General features: G+C 37.1%; 2 protein-coding genes across 4 annotated transcripts in view; one reads left to right on the top strand and one right to left on the bottom strand.

Annotated features, from left to right (window-relative positions):
- Positions 1-213, bottom strand: part of SMC6 (structural maintenance of chromosomes 6) — a 30458-nt gene extending 30245 nt beyond the window's left edge. For all 3 annotated transcript variants that reach the window (XM_010214695.2, XM_088534407.1, XM_088534408.1), the window contains exon 1: positions 69-213. In XM_010214695.2, coding sequence (XP_010212997.2) covers positions 69-212 — 144 coding nt within the window. In that variant the 5' untranslated portion in view covers position 213. The remainder of the gene's footprint in view (positions 1-68) is intronic.
- A 5130-nt stretch (positions 214-5343) lies between these two features.
- Positions 5344-17829, top strand: GEN1 (GEN1 structure-specific endonuclease). The gene is made up of 13 exons (XM_010214694.2): positions 5344-5519; positions 7202-7388; positions 8119-8295; positions 10064-10174; positions 11297-11370; positions 11867-11961; positions 12691-12841; positions 12962-12998; positions 13096-13176; positions 13836-13966; positions 15478-15539; positions 16087-16230; positions 16361-17829. Exons 1-13 carry the CDS (start codon positions 5359-5361, stop codon positions 17827-17829), a joined length of 2880 nt encoding a protein of 959 aa, XP_010212996.2. The 5' UTR covers positions 5344-5358.
- The last annotated feature ends 538 nt before the right edge of the window (positions 17830-18367 follow it).

Raw genomic sequence — 18367 nt, 5'->3', positions numbered from 1 at the left:
AGAGACCATTGTTCTAAAACAAACTTTCTCTGGCATCTATTTTCTTTCTGACTTTCTAAACAGCTTACCGATGGTGAAGAAAAATTACTATCGGCCAATAGCTGTGAATTTTCTTCTTCATCATACTCATCAGTTGGTTCATCTGCGAATTCTTGTCTCCGTCTTTTTTGGGACCCAGGCTGTGAAACACTTTCTTCTTTTCTCTTACCCATGAGTACTGGAGGAAAATAAAATATAGTAGACAGAGACACATTTATTAAATACTACAAAAGAAATATAAAGGATCATAGCAAATGTTGCAACAAACTGGAATACTTTATTTTTCAGAATTGAAATCTAAGTGAATACAAGCCAAAGTTTAAAATTATAGCAAAAGACAGACAATTTCATTATTCTATCAAAATTTGTTCTTTATTGATTAAGAATAAAATTACATGTGATTGTTTTTCCCTTATAACATTAAATTTGATATTTACTAGATTTTCTTTTGTTTATTATTGAAGTTCAAGCCAAAAGAATGCAAAGTTTAACTTGGCTGAACCCATGTCAAATGACATCACAGTCTGATGCAACTTATCAGCAAGTGGAAAGCAAATATTTCCAGTAAGCTTTTAAGATATTAAAGAATCACAAAGAAACAAAGACTGTCAAATTAGAGCTGCAGTAATAAAAAGCATATTAAATTAGCATTGCAACCAAGAGAAGCACCCTCCTGTCTCCACTGTTCTGTTCCTGTCTCACTCCCTTGGGTGCCAACAATTCTTCATGCATGAAAAATGAGCTGACTCAAGGCACTGATTCTAATGAAAACTGATATAGAAAGAAGTCATATCTCTGTTTTCTTAAATGAAGCCACTTCCACAGCTCAGTTTCCCATGCAGATCTGTTAGGTCAAAGTGGAGAAACAGTGTGAGCAGCAGTCCACTTTCACTTTCGTTAGCTGAATGTGCTTTTTTAAACTAGTCTGATTTCAGCAGACAAAAAGATCAGAAAGCTCATACTATCAAGCACTGTAGATAAAAGCATGTATTATTGGACAAAACAGATATTAAAATATGTTACATAATTGCAAATGGTAGTTAATTTCTACTCTAGATGCAGAGAAAAATAGCATTTAATATTTCCCTCATTAACTCTTTGACACGTTACATTAAAAAATGTATTCTTTCTATTAAATGCAATGAATACAGAATCACAGAATAGTTGAGGTTGGAAGGGACCTCTAAAGCCCATCTAGTCCAACCCCTGCTCCAGCAGGGTCACCTAGAGCACGTGGCACAGGGTGGCATCCAGGTGGGTTTGGAAGATCTCCAGAGAAGGAGACTGCACAGCCTCTCTGGGCAGCCTGTGCCAGGGCTCTGTCACCCCCACAGGAAAGAAGTTCTTCCTCATATGGATACATTCAAAGCAAAGACAGAAGAGTAATAAACTTTCCATTTGACCTTCTTGCAATATATTTTTATAGCGGGGATTACAAAATAAATTAGTTATATCCATTAAACGTTAAAATGGAAATATAAGTTTCCCTGTAATGTTGTACAGTTTAACATAATAAATGCAAACACATGAGCAGATGCTCATTTAGTTACATACCTTTTGTTATGCTACTTTCAGTTCACGACATAAAGAGGTCCTTATGTTTAAATTACCCAGACTAGGAAAGAGCTGTTGGCATGCTCCTGGAATCTACTCATCACACAAACATGAAGGCAGGCATCCATTCAATCTGATATTGCAACTGAAACCGTTCTCTAAAAAGGAAGAAAAAAAATACAAGACTGGTTTATGATTTCTACTGTTATATTACCTGAGCAGCTAAGACCAAAAGAGCAACAGAATGGAGAAAACAAAAAACACAAACACACACAAAAAATCCCACACCACTCTTGCATTACACTGAAGTATAACAGCAAAAAAGCCTTCACTCCAGAATTCTGGACTAATTTATATGTGAACATTCAAACAAGCTTCATCAAAAAACAAAACACACTTAAAGACACAGAGGAGTGTGAAAAAAACACAAACACACACACAAGCCAAACAACTTCAGCTTTAGATCATCCTGATATTTTTGACACCAAGTTATTCTCTGCATTAGTAACTTCCAAAACTTTTGCACCAATATTTGTTCCCCCATATTTTCTTCACAAAATCTTTAACTGAATTACTAAATTCCAGTTTCAGCACCACTTATCGTGACTAACAGCACTACTGCAGACAAAAGAAAAAGCAGCAGGTCCAGCCTAGCGGAATGTCATTAAAAATGTGGAAGTATCAAACATACTAGCAAAGATAAAGATTAACTAAAAAATTTTAAGATAAGTAATAGATCAATGGGAAGTCAAGAGTAAGTCAAAACTTTTGAGAGAGCTTTGTTTAAAGGATCAGACTCCATATTTAATATCTGAAGCTTATCTTGTAACAAAGTAAGACCATGTTAACGGAGACATGTCATAACAGAGACAGGAATGCAATATAAATGAGAATCTGACTATCGTCTAGTAAGATGAAAGTGGTGATTTAACAAGAAAAAAAAAGAGAGCTTTATTAGAATAGAATGAAAAAAATATGTAGTTTGGAGTAAGAACTGCAGCTATGAATCGGGAACAAACATGGACAATACAGATCCAATAACTAAAGACACCGCAAGACTACTACAAGATATTACAAGTAGTTATGCACATTGTAAGGGGCCCTAAGAAAAAATCCCAGTACACATTACATAATGCCTTATTAGGACTATCACATATGACAAGCAGGAAGGTATTTGCAGTATTAAGATCACAGTACAAGAGAAGAGAGGATGAATCCGCTAGAGGGATACTTTATTTCCAGAATTTTGATTGCATGTATTTCTAAACCTCCCTTTCCTAACTGGTCACAGGCGGCTCATCCAGAGCAGACAACCAACCTACTGTGGGGCGGGGGGGAAACCACCACTTTATGGGCTAACAGTTTTAGTCTGGGCCTGGCAGTCCGGTATTGCAGGACAGTTCAAATACCACCAAAATGCGGTGCTGGCCCATCAGCAAAATAAACACAGATGGATAAGACGAGACAGCAGATCTATGGCAGATTGAATGACCAACCATGGAAGGAATCTCCAGCGTTCACGCTGATGCGCAGACAAATTATGCCCCAAACAGTCCCTGCCGCACCTCCTGGGCACTGAGCTGGGCGCGAATTTGGTAAGAAGCAACAGGGCGCTCGGTGCTGGCTGGCCTACGTGGGGGAGCGCAGGAAGGGGCAGCGGGTCCCCCACCTGCACCCTTGCTGCTTGCCGGGCTCCAGAGGAGCCGACAGGAGCCTTTTCTTCTCCTCGCGACGCGGGGGCTTTTGCCGGTTGTCACCTCCGTGCAGCAGAAACGCGGCTCGGAGCCCCCGCTCGGCCGGGCAGGAGGCGCCGCTTCTCCGGCTGCCTCCGCAACAACGGCCGCCATCGGGCAGGGCCCGCTCCCCGCCCTCGCGGGGCAGCCGGGCGGGCAGCGGGATGCTGAGAAACGCTCCCGGCCCCGAATCCTCCCCTCTCACACGCACGAAAAGGGGAACCAGTGCCCGAGCGGCTGCAGCGCAGCGCCCTGCACCGCCCAGGCAGCCTCCCCTCAGCAGCGCCCGCCTCCCCCAGGACGCGGGCACATACCAGGCCAGGGAACCGCCGCTACCTCCTCCTCTTCGCCTCTCCTCAGCACCGCCCGCCGAGCGGGGCGGCTGCAACGGGCGGCGCGGCTGAAACGGCCGACGCTTCAAACGGCGCCGAAGGTTCGAGCGCGGCGGCACCCGCGCGCGCAGCGGCGGCTGCCGGGGGGGAGCGGAAGGGCGCGGAGCGGCGCTGCGCCTGCGCGCTGCGGCCCCGCCGCCATCTTAGGGGCGGAGCCCGCAGAGCGGCGGCACCTTCGACCGTTGGCGCCGAGGCGGCAGCCGCGACCGCTTCGGCCGCGGGAGTTTTAGGTGCTGGAATTCATAAAACCGCTGGGATTCAAAGGATGAAAGTTGATTTTTATTTTTCGTGAGTGAGTTGGTAGCAGCACTGGTGGCTTCAGTGACTTACAAGTATGTGCGGGGAAAAAAAAAATCAGGTCTGATCCTCCTGCTTTGGAAATGAGCTTTTTCGAATATCGGAGAGCCTCAATAAAATCTGGGTGAATGGGCCACTCGTGTTAAAAGTAGTAGGTCTGTCTGTGAGCAGGATCCAGACTTAAGTAACCTGTGGAATACACTCAAAAAAAAAAAAAAAAAAAAAAAAAAAAAAAAAAAAAACGAAATAATAATACAGGGAGAGGGGGAAAGGCAGAGGGGAGGAAGATGTGATAGGTCTTTCTTTGCGAAAACCTATCCTTTGACTACCTTAGGGGAAGGGGGAGTCCTGTCCATAATAACAATACTTATAACAATGCTTTATTACCTCACTAAGGAAAGTAATGCTATTTTTTCTTTGTTCTCATTTTATTTTAAACTGTCTTTTTTTTCCCAGGATTGTAAGTATTTCTAGGGTCTATTTATTTCCTGTTAGTTAGATACTATCTGACTGTCCATAGCAACGTTGATAAACCAGCTAAATCAGAGTTTCTGAAATTCTGTATGGATAATGTAGTCTGATATATACCGAGTGCTATCTATCTATCTATCAAAAAGCTCTGTTCTTCCCCTCTCACTTTTTTATTTTTATTTATTTATTTATTTATTTATTTATTTTGTTGTGTGTGTTTTGTCTCATAAAAGTCCTTAAAGCTGAATATTTAGCTATTCAGGGGTTTTGTATGCCCTTTTTAGTTCTCCAGCTCCTCCTTTTTCCGTAGCCTTCCTATATTATGCATGTACAAATTGCAAAAATGTCAGAAAGGGGGGGGGGCTTGTAATTGTAGTTCACCTTTACTGCAAGAATATAACCACTAGCTATCTTAGATTATACAGTCATTCAAGTTCTTGTTGCCGTAGGCTATTATTATTTGAATAGAAATATTTTTGATGCACGTCTTATGGCTTCAGATGGAGGAATAACTCTCTTTTTTTATTTATGCAAGACTTGGATTGGAGATATATGTGGAATGCATGAGACAATGTTTTTTCTTTTTTTTGTGCGTGTTTTTCTTTATTATTTCTATTCAGACTAACTACAATTAAAAATGCATGTTCCAAAGGAGATATTCAGTAATAAACTACCTGTAAATTAGAGTTGGTAGATGCTTATAAGGTTTGATCGCAAATGTTCTTGGCTCTGAAAAGTAAAAGCAATAGTGACTATTTCCAAATTAACATTCATAAGTGAATGCCCTACTTTGTGTTAAGTTCTAAAAATATTTTATTTTACTTGATCTTTACAGCTGGAACCTTTAGGTCAACAACAAAGAGGACAGAACAATGGGAGTGACTAATCTGTGGCAAATCCTTGAACCTGTGAAACAACCTGTCATCTTGAGCAGTCTCAGAGGAAAAACACTTGCAGTTGATTTAAGCCTGTGGGTGTGTGAAGCACAGACTGTTAAAAAGATGATTGGAGTAGTCACCAAACCTCATCTCAGGTATAGGATCTGTATGATATATTTTAGCTAAAAAAGTTGGTGCTGTGCAATTTAACCTTAAAACTTCACCCAAAGCTAAGAATATCTAGGTTAGGACTCCAAAATTCATATGACTATTTGGTTTGTTATATCACTTGTGCCACATGCATCAAATGAAGGCAGGTTGGATTAAATTGAATGCTCAGAGGCAAATGCTGAGAGGCAGATAAGAGATCCAGCCTACTTAGTGTTGGGGCTTCAACTATAGATAAGAATGAGATGGAATGGATATAAGCAGAACCATGCTTACCTTAATCTGTATATTGCAAGGCTTTTGCTGCAGTATTGAGCAGCAAGAACACAAACTAGTAGGTTCATTTCAAAGTTTCGAGGCTGCATGTTGGGAAATACTGTGGGAATTTTGGCAATTAATTTATTAAGATCCAAATTGCTGTGATAGAGAACACATCAGCACAGCCACTGTTGTGGCCAAATCCAAATTCTAGCAAGACTCCATGTTGAAGTAAATGTGTGTAAATGAGTCTTCAGACTTATAAACTGAAGCATGTACAACCTTGAAAATGTATATTTCTTCATTAAACAAATACATAAGTAATCAGCAAATGTAAGAAGCTGTAACTTCTTTCAAGATTTCTTCAAATAATGCTGACAAAAATTAAAATCGATGAAAATTTGCTAAAGAAAAAGTAAACTTTCAAAAATGAACATTAGCTCTTACTAGATATTTCTGTGACTTCTTTGATATCGGTTTACTTGGAAGTTTCAGCATCTTCTGAGAACCATTTCTTACGATGTCATACTCTTGACTCCAAATGGATATTTAACTTGAAGCATAATGTGGCCAAAGTATTTACTTGCTTATTATACCATGTCCTGGGTACAGTGGAATGGAAGCATCAGTCCAAATCTCTTATGCATCCTTTCCAAAGCAAAACAAAGGGATGAGTAGATTTTCACCACAAAAAATGAATGTTTTCAGGAAGTAGGAGTTTAAATTGTATTGAATTTATCTATCTTATTTTTTATGAATAATAAATATACAAAGCTAAGTCTGAAGTAAACAGTCTTTCCATGTCAGCCAGAGCCAAATGTTTTATTCTACTGTTTTTTAAAGATAGATCAGTGAACTACGGGAAAAAAAAAACATATTTTCTGGTTACTTTCAGTATTAATATTACTGCCTCAATAGTTGTTATTGTTTCATTGTAAATTGCCCCTTGACCATGATGCAAGCCTTGCATATGAGATAAATCAGAAAGATAATGGTTTCTATGAACCTGTCTTATAGTACAGCTTTCACTTCAGTATCTGAAGTACCTCTATGATAGATTTGAAATTAAAACTTAATATAATAAAATGACTGTTAGTATGGATATATATGTTTGAAAGCAAATTTTAAACACAGTAGTTTTTATTCATCCTTTTAATTTTATTGATGTTATTACTCTAAAAAAGTGAGTTTTTTGATGTAATATGGTAATTATTTGTGAATTTTGTAAAGCTATTTCAAATCTGCAGTACATTAAATACCAAGAGAGTAATCTAGGGGTGAGGGAATCATAAACAGTGGAGAGAAACCTAAAATAATCTCTGGGGTAGTTTTGAGGGATGTAAGAACAACATCCAGAGAAAATCAGGCTTTATTATTTCTGCTCCTTAAGAAAATGCTTCCTTTATTCCAGAAACCTCTTTTTTCGGTTCTCTTTCTTAACATCCATGGGGATTAAACTCGTATTTGTCACGGAAGGAGAGGCGCCCAAGTTGAAAGCAGACACCATCAGTAAGAGGAATGAGATGCGCTATGGAACTTCCAGGCAACCGAGGGCTGCAGGAACAGGGAGATCCTATTTTAAATCAATTTTAAAAGAGGTGAGTGACTGAGGGGGGCTTGGAAGGGCAAGAGGGCACTGGAAAAAAGTGTAACAAAATCACAAATGTAACAAGAATATGAAACAACTAATTGAATTTTCTACACAACCTTTCAGCAGTATTTTGAGTTAGAGGAATTACTTGTACTCCTTTGAAACTGGGCATTATAGCATTTGTTTAACTATTGTTCCTGTAGAGGGACAGTGCTAGCAAATATAAATTTTGTTAAATGTGTTCCTGTGCTTGTTATACTCCAGAGAACTACAGTCATAAATGCATGCTTATTCTAGAAATTAAAATTTCTCATTATTCAATAATACTGCTATTTGTACTTTTCCTAAATGGTATATACCATTAATTTTACTTCTCTGACTAATTCTAGGTTAGCAGTAATGATATTGTTAAATATGGCATAAGTATAGTCATGTGCCTTTTCTGATGATATCTTTGTTCGTTAAATACATCATAACTAAAGCTAAAATACAGTCTCTACTCTGTAGTGTGATGACCTATTTTGACTTTTGGCAGGGACAATCTATGAAAGTAAACTTATCAGAAAGTTGTTTGGAAGCAGATATGTTTTCACTACCTACCCAATTGCTCTTGCTGCCTTTACTGAGCTGTGGTGAATGGTGACCAGTGATTATTCTCTGAAAGTCCTAATAAATATTACTAAAATGTGTCTAATTGAATATTAAATCTCTATTTACTACTGGATTTTTTCTTTCAGTGTCTTGAAATGCTGGAGTGCTTGGGTGTCCCATGGGTTCAAGCAGCTGGGGAAGCAGAGGCAATGTGTGCTTACCTAAATGCAAATGGATATGTTGATGGCTGTATTACCAATGATGGAGATGCCTTTTTATATGGAGCTCAAACAGTTTATAGGAACTTCGCCATGAACGCCAAGGTAGTGTACTTCATTTGGGATTGAAGGCAATGGGAGGATTGTTCACCCACCCTTTAGGCGCGCTGTCTTCTCCAAAATATAAATAGAAAGGAACATAAGACCTTGAAAAAAATTGCATACTGTATTTATCCTCCTGTATTTGGATTTGTTTAAAATCGTGCTTTAAGGAGATACTTGATTTGCTGGCAATCCAAGTGCGGGATACAAGAGCAAAGCAACTGAATTGAAGAATGTTTGTGATGTTCTAATTTGTGATGTTCTAATTTGTATTTGTAGAGTCCTGTGATGTGTAGTAAATCATAAATAGCTATTCTTTTTCCTCTACAATGGACAATTTGAGTGAAATAATTGTAGTTCATAAACTTACAATCAGGGCATCTGGAAGAGTTATGCCTCCTGGGTCTTGTGTCGCTGATCACATTCTTGCATCTTACATGTTTAGCTTATGAATATGCTTACAGTTAGTACTGACTACAGGTCTCAAACTGAGCATGAATGGGGCAGGGACAATACATCTGTGTAATGATCAGTTGGTGTTTGAACAATCGCAATTAAATTCATGAACTTGAGCTGAAAATGTTAATTTGTTAGGAATGTAGCTTTGCAGAGCTGGAAGAAGGAACATCAAATATTTTTAATTTGTTCTTTCTCTATAAGTAAAAGGATTGCTTATATTCTCCCTAGTGAATCTAACAAGAAATGGAGGAAAAATGGTATCAGGTTTGGCATTTTAAATAATGTTAATCTGAAAAATATGTTGAGAAAGGAGTACAAAAAAAAAAAGCTATGAATGGATAGGGATATGTATGTGTATGTAAGCATAAACATATATATATGTGTGTGTTATACCATATATAAAACATGTTATATACATTTATGTATAATATTTAGGTACTTTTTTTTAAGTTGATGGAAGATTATATGCTGTGATTTCACCATTTTTGGTTTTTACGTTGGTCTTTTTTTTGCGTATGTGTGGGTTTTTTTCTTTTTTTCATTAAATTTACATGTTGATTATTACAAAGAATTAAGATAGATATATAATAAAATTCACCTGAAAAATTGAGTCTAACTTAAGAAAAACACAAAACCCTAATGTGAGTATGTCGGTCAATGAATTTCTTTCCAGAATTTTTTGTGTGTGTGTGTATATATATATATACATATGTATGTGTGTGTGTGTGCTTCTATACACGCATACACACACACACACACACATATATATATATTTCAAATTCAGTTTTTCCAAAACATTTTTTTCGAAAAGCTTTTAGGTGCTCCTTCATCTCATAAATCTAATAGGCAACGCTTTAATCTTTTTACTCAAGCAATATATTAGTATTATTATATGTTTTTAAAAATCTGCTGTTCCTGGTATCGCTTATATAGTAACTAATATTGAATAATGTTAGTTTAACCACACTCTTTTTTTTCTACAGATATCAGAGAATAAAGAAAACAACCTTTGACTTGTTTAATTATTTTCAGCAGTTGATATCCATACTAACAGCTCAAAATTCCAGAAGTGTAGTTACCCACATGGTCTTGACTGACTTCTATTTACCCACGCGTAATATTTATAATATCACATTTAATTACTGTTTTCTGGTTTTTTTGTCATCAGACCTTCCTTCATTTAATAGGATAGATGCCTTCCTTGCAGAGGAAGGTGAATTATAATCACCTTGGTTGCCCATTACAAGTCCCTGGACTGTTCCTTCCCTAGCGTTACAGAATCAAAACCATATGTAATACCTACCTGTTGCAGGAACCGTATCTTGACTGCTACACAATGTCCTCTATAAAAAAGAAACTTGGTTGTGACAGAGAGTCTTTGATTGGGCTAGCTGTTCTTCTGGGTTGTGATTATCTTCCAAAGGTGAGAAACTTTTTATTATTATTACTATTATTAGATACTTGTGGTCTCAAGACAGTGTATTGAGAGAGATGTACTCGCTCAGACAAATCCATACGCAATGCATGATTACTGACATGGAGTTAAAGTTGCTTAATAAGGCACTGTGATTCTTGTTTGCAGAGTCCATAATGACGATCAAAATAGTTCACAGACATTAATCTTTCTAAAACTGAACTGTTGAAGTATTCCAGACTTCACATATTGAAGGCAAATTTAGTGAAGACAAATTTAGGTGTTGCTGAATGTGTTGAGCAAGATCTTATGTGAGAAGACCTTAAGTCCTCTTTGAGAATACTTCATACTCACTAAGATGCAAAAGTACTTCCATGATGGACCTGCCAAGGAAAAGTGGAAGAAAAAAGTCTATTTCTATGTGGTTTGAAACAGTTAGCAGTGATGTTTTTGAACTGGAGTGTTAGTAGCATCACTTCTTTATGCAATTTAAATATACACCTTAATTCTATCATTTGTAAACACATAATTTCTAAGATAGAAAAGTCGTGCACTGGAGAGCTTTTTATTGAACAAGGTGAGAGCGATTCTCATAGGTCCCTGTAGCTGGACAACTGGTGATGTTTGTTCTGGTGTTTTCTTGGAAGGCAGGGAGAATATAAAATGATCTATTTTCTGTTAAAGGAATTAAAAAGTTATTGGTACTTGAGAGAAATTTGAAATAAACTGTCTTCAGTAGACCTTTTTCTTCTGAAAGCTCTCTGAGTGTGGGTTGTTGGCTTGTTCGTTTTAGAGACATTGACAGTATCTTTTGGTGATACTTAATTTCAGGAAAAAGTCCCACTCTTTTATTATTGCTTTCTGCTACCTTCTCTCTGTTCTTTCCATTATTTGGTTTGCCATGGAGTGTTAAAGTTTTATGTACTTTGTGTGTCACTGGTAGCATTGATGTAACCTGTCCTCTCTGACTTGAGCACTCGATCTTTTTTTTTTTTTTTTTTTTTCTTCCAGTTTAGCTCAACATCTATATTTTCTGTCTTTTATGAAAATCACTCTTATGAAAATGTTTATGTATCCAGTGTTTCATTAAATAAGTAAGACTTACTGTGTTTAATATTTCTGTCTCAAAAGGGTATTCCAGGAGTTGGAAAAGAACAGGCTTTGAAGTTAATTGAGACTTTGCAAGGTCAAAACTTACTGCAAAGGTAAATTTAGTTTGCTTTGTATGTTGAAGGGCTTTGATTTTATTCAAAAAGTTATTGCTACCTATTCCAACTCAAGTTGAAGTTTATTATTATTATTATTATTATTAAAAGATTCCTTCTTTCTTGCTAAATGAATTGTGTTTGTTAGGCAAGCCCCTTTATTTCTTTAAACACTACTTAACTCCAAACTCCTGTGTCAGTAACTTTATGCAGTTATATTAGAAGGGAGTGATATAAAATGCCTGTCAATCTAGTTGGGTGTGGATCAGAACATAAGATACTAAACATTTTTTATGTAATCCTAATGTTTATGTCAGTACTAGAAATCCCCCAAATCATACAATGTACTAAAGCAAAACAAAGCTACCTCAAAAAATAGAAAACTTGCTTCTCTATCAGATTATTAAGTGGTGTAATGGGAATAATTTTCAATGTTTTACTTTAAGTTTAAAAGTTTTTTAAAAAAGTTTTAATCATTTTAACATATTCATTTTAGGTTTGAGCAATGGAGAGAACAATTTCAGTATAATAATATTAATCCACCTTTGGTAGTTAAAAAGGTAGCTCACTGTTCTGAATGTCATCATCCAGGTAAGTATGAACACTAAAATTTTAGTTTTAGCCTAGTAATTCGTTTGTTCTCTTATGATGAGTTTGTTTTGTTTGTTTTGTTTTTATGGCTAGCACTACAAACAGTTTTTGTGTCATTCATATTCTGGATTATATTCAGATTTACAACATTTTTGGTGTGTGTGGTTTTTTTATACAGAGGTTTTTGATGCAGGGCACTTCCCTTTTTCAAGATGTGAAATCTGTTGATAGCAGATGGAGTGTTATCAAAATGTTGTTGTATGAGCCAGATATTTATCTCTTTAATAGTATCATTAAAGAAGGCACAAGCAACTTTATTTGTCTGAATGGATCTTGCATCAAGAAGACTGAATCCATTAGTAGATGAGCTTTATGTTGCTGGGTTTTGCTATCTCTTTTTTTAAAAAAAAAAAAGATCATCTTAAGGAGCCTCATCTGGGTATCACTTTCAAACAGTGCAATCATTCAAACCCAACACTCCTAAACAGAAAAACTTGTTTCAAATACCCATTGCTTATATATGTTTGCCAGGATGTCACAAAATGCTGCTGTGGGTTTTTTAGGTAGGGGAGAGAGGAGAAAGCTTGTATTTGTCTGTTTTTGCTGTAGGTACATAGCTAATGCACTCAGATCTGTTAGCAGCTGCCATTCATGCCAGATTAATGTGTTCTGAATTTTGTAGGGTATTGAAAACATCCTGTCTCCTCTCACTTTGTGCGTTTTCTATAGGTTCTTATAAGGAGCACGAGCGCAACGGATGTAAATTTTGTGAAAGCATTAGGTACTGCAAACCTCATGACTCCAGATACTGCTGCCCTTGTGAATGGCATAAGTCAGAGCGAGAGAAGCAAGCAAGTGCCGTGGAGGACAATATCAGAAAGTAGGAATGTCTGGAAAATGAATTGCTCTTCCCTGCTTTCATGTGCAGGGTGAGCCGTTTAAGTTCTTTGTTTTCTTTTCTGTTTGTATGCAGTTCCTAACCCATTTGTTTTATTTGCAGAAGAGCTAAGAGTTGTGAGGGCTTTCCATTCTCTGAGGTAACAAACAAGCCTATTTTAAAGATTAATCATTTCCAATTTTAGTTTTCGTTTTTGTTTTAAACTGCCTCTCTGTTTTCTGTTTTTTTATCTCAAGGTTATCCAAGAATTTCTTGTAAACAAGAACAAATTGAACAAGATAATGGAATGCCAAAGGCCTTGTTTATTGTCCTTTCAGGTATAAACAAAATACTGGGTGCTCAGTTCACTCAGATCACTTGCCATATTTGTATTTTTTTTCATTGTAGCAAGTCATAACTGGTATCACTGAAAAAAGAAAATGGTATCTGTATATAACAAACAGAAGTGTCTTTGACCTGAATACTGGATGTTTTCCCAATGACAGGTAGCAAGCTTTCAGCAATGAGCACAACACTACCAGCTTACAAGTTCAGAAGCCCTTTAATTCAAAGGATACAAACTTCAAAATTGGCCTAGTTTCACTTTTGTTTTTTACAAGTTCTGATCTGGACAGACTGGCTGGCTAACACATGCAGTTAATAACATATATGCTGTTTCATCTGTCAGTTAACCTGTCTTTTCCTCACTGGGAGAACTAACGAGGATCTCTGTTCTTTTCTATTATTGTTTTTTGTCATCTTATTCTTAGAATCTCTTACTATGTAAATCTGTTTGAAATTGGTCATCAGTTTTGAAAGTGATTGGCGAGATCACAGATGTGCAAACACAAAATTGGAGTTGCTTTCTAAGACATTTTTATTGGCAAAGGCAACTCATATTGTTTCACACTGTTGGAGAGGATTATGTTTAACATGATGCACTAGTAATGCACAACATAACTGTAGTCAAAATCTGTGTTCATCCTCTCTGTTCCAGAGATTTGCTTCTGAGAAGATGGAATGGGACAAACATTATGCTTGTAAGAAACTGTTGGTATTATTGACACGTTTTGATATGATCCAGAGAAAATCTGGATACACTGATTCAAAACAGCTCCAAGCAATACGGTAATGTCACATGAGTTTTGGGCTTGCTTCTGCTGCCTATAGCCTCCTTCAGTCCTAATAGGACCTGATGCTTACTGTGCACAATATTCTTCGTTTCTATCCTGTTTCCTTGGAACTATGCACAAGACTTTACATTACAGGTATGATCCTGTTATCAAGTTGTTACTGGAAATTTAATTGACTTCCGGATTCAGGATAAGAACCAACACATGGAAATGAACATCTGTAGGTTCACAGTCATAGTCTAGAATACACAGGTTTCTTACCAAACCTATGGCCTTTTTCATAGTGTGGCTAATGAAATCATTGGTTTATGGCTGTATTCTGCTCTGTTCTCAGAACAACATTTTTACTCAAGATTACTGCATTTATGAATATAAAAATGACCAAACTGGATAGATACGCCGTTGCCAGGAACGGATATCCAGGAAAAGTGGGCAAGCGTATAAGTACTTATCCCTGAATGTTTTCCCAGCATCCAGGCTACTTAGCAGTCTACTGAGCCAGAGTTAATACCTTTTTACCCAACAACTTTCAAAGACTGCTTCAGACAAAATATTAATCTCTTCTTAAAGCTATGTAAACTTTTATTATCTGCAGTGCCTATTGCCAAAGGGTTCCCCAACTTAACTTTACTATGTGAAAGTAAGCTCTCAACTTATTTCAACTCTGGTATTGTTTTACCTGAATCCTTGTATTGCAAGAAGATCAGTAATCGTTCCCTCTTCCTTTCTTGATGCCATTCAAGATTTTATGGGCCTGAGTTTAGGAGTACCGAAGAAGAAAGAGTAGCAATATAGTAATCTCTTTTCTGAGTTGGTATATCAGAGCATGTTAAATTATTCCTTGCAGGAAGCCAGTTTATTCAGCATTATCTTTCAAAAGGGTGACTGGACAAGGTGTTGATGAGGGTAGCTATTTAAGTGGTTTGATTAGATAAATTGCCAGTGTTTGCTGTCATGTGAATTAATGGAAATCCTCTATTCTATCTTCCTTCAGTGTTTTAAGAGTTTAAATGACTAATTGGCTCTAGAGGACTTCTGAATCATTTTTAATCTTTGTTAATTAAAGAAGTAGCCTCATCACATATAGGAATCTATTCCAATGTGTAGACAATTTTTTAGAAAAATCTTTCATGAAATTGTGTGTTGCTCTTCAGGCAATGCTTATTTTGCTTTATGATCTTAGACAAATAAATGTATCATCCTACCTGATCATTAGGAAAAGGCAGCAGCTTCCTCTGTGATACAGCTGAAAACCTCGGACGTGCTTGTGGAAGTAGCTTTACAGCTGGCTGCTAGAGAATAGCCGATCTAGAGAATAGCTGAGCATAAGTTATAGAGAATAACTTATGTAGAGAAGCTGTATGTTTTTTTAAGGCATGCACTGAATTTACTGTTACAAGGATAGGATTTTTCCTCTGGTTAATTGTTACAAACAAGAATATGCTAGAATAGATTTTTTTCATTTCCTGCTCAAACAAAAGTTAATGATCTGCTTTTTTCTTGCAGGATAATCAAGACACGTGTTAAAAATGGGACTCCTTGTTTTGAAATTCAGTGGCAAAAACCAGGTTAGTCTCATTTCTACATATATCATGGAATAGTCCAATTAATCGAACAAGAAAAAAGTACACTTTAAAGAAGAAAAAGTTAGGCAGTTTTAGGAGTAGGAAGAAAAAAAAGAGAGAGAGAGCATGAATCAGTTCTCAGATATCCTGAAAAGAAATGCAATGCTCTAAATCAATAACAAAGTACTTCATTTTTAAAGTACTGTTCCTGGTCCATCTCGATAAGACTAAAATTGTCACAGCCATGCTACACTGCTTAGGTGTTGCATAGGAGTGCTGGACTGAAAATGTCTCATACGTCTTTCCAATGTGTACCTTAGGCTGTGGCTATTTACCAGCTAGAATTTTTTCCACAGACTTCTGCTGCCTTGAGCTTGCCTGTTTTTGTGCAAGGGTATGACAGGGCGGGGGGGAAGCAAAAAACACTTCAGTTGAATTTCTATTACCCTTTTTATTTGGTAGAGGAAGATACGTAAATCTTTTTATTCCCTACTGTTGAAATATGTGCATATGTATTTAATGCATATTTGTTTGTTTATTTATTTATTAGAACATTATGTTGACGCTGAAGAAGAGCCTGTGGAATCATTTGTAGTCACAGTAGAAGAGGAATCTTTGTTTCAGGCTGCTTATCCTGATGTTGTTGCCCTTTATCAGATGGAAAAGTCAGAAATTTCGAAGAAGAAACAGAAAAGTAAGTCGAAAAGCTTATGTCTTATGAACTTATGGACCTTGCCAGAATAACAGAGGGAAAAGTAACAAATGTTGTTTTTTAATTTGACAAGAACCCATCCTACTTTGATATGTCTGCTTTGTCCTTTTAGGCAAGAAAAACAGATCAGAAGAAAAAGAGTTATCAAATGTTTATGGTGAAGTTACCAATCTTCTGTCTCAAATGAATTTAAAATCTACATTTGAAATTCTTCCAGAGCAGGCCTCTGTGTCAGACATATCTGATCCTCAGGGAGAATTCTTACATCAGAAAAGTATTGAATCAGCAGAACCAGTGTTACCTGCAGCTTCCTGCATTCCAACTGTTCAAATACCAGTGTCAGCAGCTGCCATTTCTCCAACTACATCAGCTTCCTTGCTCTTGCAGAATATGTTAGCTGACTCTTCTATGTTGCCAGCACAACTTAGTGAAAATTCAGAGGTATCATCCTCTTGTACTACCTCTTTAACAACTGAGCCAAAATTGAGCAGTACTGATTGGGAAGCAACCTCCTTCAGAACTTCACCAACCCTTGGTGGCAACACCCTTGATCTACCTGCTGACCTGGCTACCAGTGTGCAACGTTCGTATCCGTTACAACATCAAATAATAATAAATAGCTCAGAGTATTCTCATGCCATACAGTCAGATCAAGATCCTTCTGATAGTGCTGATGACTTGTGTTCAGATGATACTATGGGACAACTTCCAAAGTTGTCTTTAAGAGAGCGAGTACTTATGAAGACTTCTGTTCACCCGAAACCTTCATCGTCTGAAGATGTAACAGAACTGAAGCCTTTGGATTTTTTTAAAAAAACAAAAGGAACATTGAATCCTGACAAAGATTATGTTTCTTCTTCATTTCAGTTAAATAAAACAGTACAGGAAACCAAAAATGTGCTATCAGAAAACTGTGCGAGGGAGGTCAGTATACACATTTATCAAGATCGGTACAAAAATGCTGATAGCCTGGCTCAAATAATGCAAAAACACCATAAAACAAACACTTCAACATTTCCAGCTCTAGGCAGCCAAACAGTAAAGCCATTACAAGCTGGGTGTGAAATAGTTCCACTGTCTCAAAAGACAGCAAATGTTGCAATTGACTGTCACATTACAGAAACCTGTACTCAGGCTGCTGGGAAAACCTTGTTTAAAAGGAGTGTGTGCCAGAGCAAATGCTCTTCTAGTGAAGACAGTGATGATGGGAACATGAATAAAAATCTGGCTTATGAGCAGCAGAAAAGGCAACTGAACGCAGGCCACTTTAAAAAAAATACTGTGAAGAAAAAGAGTAGCTCTGTCACTAGCAAAAGAATAAACAGTGACTCAGCAATTGCAATTAAAAGGGAGGGAAAAGAAACGGATTTTAAAATAACTGGTAATAATTTGACAGTGCAAGTATTTCCAAAACCATCTGCTGTTGTGGAAATTAATTGTTTCTCAAGTCCAGAACAACCCTTTGAGAGGTCGGGTTCCCGTGCTCTGCAGCAAGCCAGAAGTGACGTTCCGACATACGAAGTGTCAGACAGTCCCCTTCCCTTGTCTGAAAGACTAAAAAAACGACTCCAAAGTAATTAGGTGTTCCATAAAATAGATTAAGGCAACAATTAACTCGGAACCTTCAGCTCTTACGTGGTTTTTCAATGTTTCAGTACTATACTATGACAATTTGAAGTAAGTAGGGATATATGAAGTGTGAAATATTCCATACCAGTGCTGAAGCTTGAAACTAAAATGTTAGCAAAAGTACCAGCCAGACAAGTATTAGTTATCTAGTTATTCTGGATTTGATAATGTTTTAGACTTGATTCAGAAGCATTAGGATCTAGTGCGCATGGAAGAAGAGGGGTTATTTGTGAAATACAAAGTCTTGTTTTCTCCCAGCCAGATGCAAGTATTTTGAGTACAGCTTCTGCTTACTAAACAGACTTTTTTATGATTAAAAAGACAAAGTGAAAAAGTTCCTACCAGCTTTAATTTTCCATTCTGCTCCACTAACAACTTTGTTAATTTTAAATTCCTGGAATGCTGGTGGTGTGGATTATCTCTAAAGGACCAGAAAGAGACACTCAACAAATATGTTGCAGTGTAGCTGAATTGATGTATCTGTCATGCC

The sequence above is a fragment of the Tinamus guttatus genome, unplaced genomic scaffold (genome assembly GCF_059628265.1).
Source record: "Tinamus guttatus ecotype Peru unplaced genomic scaffold, ASM5962826v1 Tinamus_guttatus_pri_ptg000555l, whole genome shotgun sequence".
NCBI lineage: Eukaryota > Metazoa > Chordata > Aves > Tinamiformes > Tinamidae > Tinamus > Tinamus guttatus.
The sequence above is the reverse complement of the archived record's forward strand: the minus strand, read 5'-3'. Positions and strand labels throughout refer to the sequence as shown.

What these genes read in the sequence shown, in the direction of transcription:
- GEN1 (XM_010214694.2), top strand. Translation starts at nt 5,359, where the DNA reads ATGGGAGTGACTAATCTGTGGCAAATCCTTGAACCTGTGAAACAACCT. An exon ending in GTTGTGATTATCTTCCAAAG is followed by an intron (nt 10,175 to 11,296) that starts GTGAGAAACTTT and finishes CTGTCTCAAAAG; the next exon opens with GGTATTCCAGGAGTTGGAAA. An exon ending in TTCGAAGAAGAAACAGAAAA is followed by an intron (nt 16,231 to 16,360) that starts GTAAGTCGAAAA and finishes TTGTCCTTTTAG; the next exon opens with GCAAGAAAAACAGATCAGAA.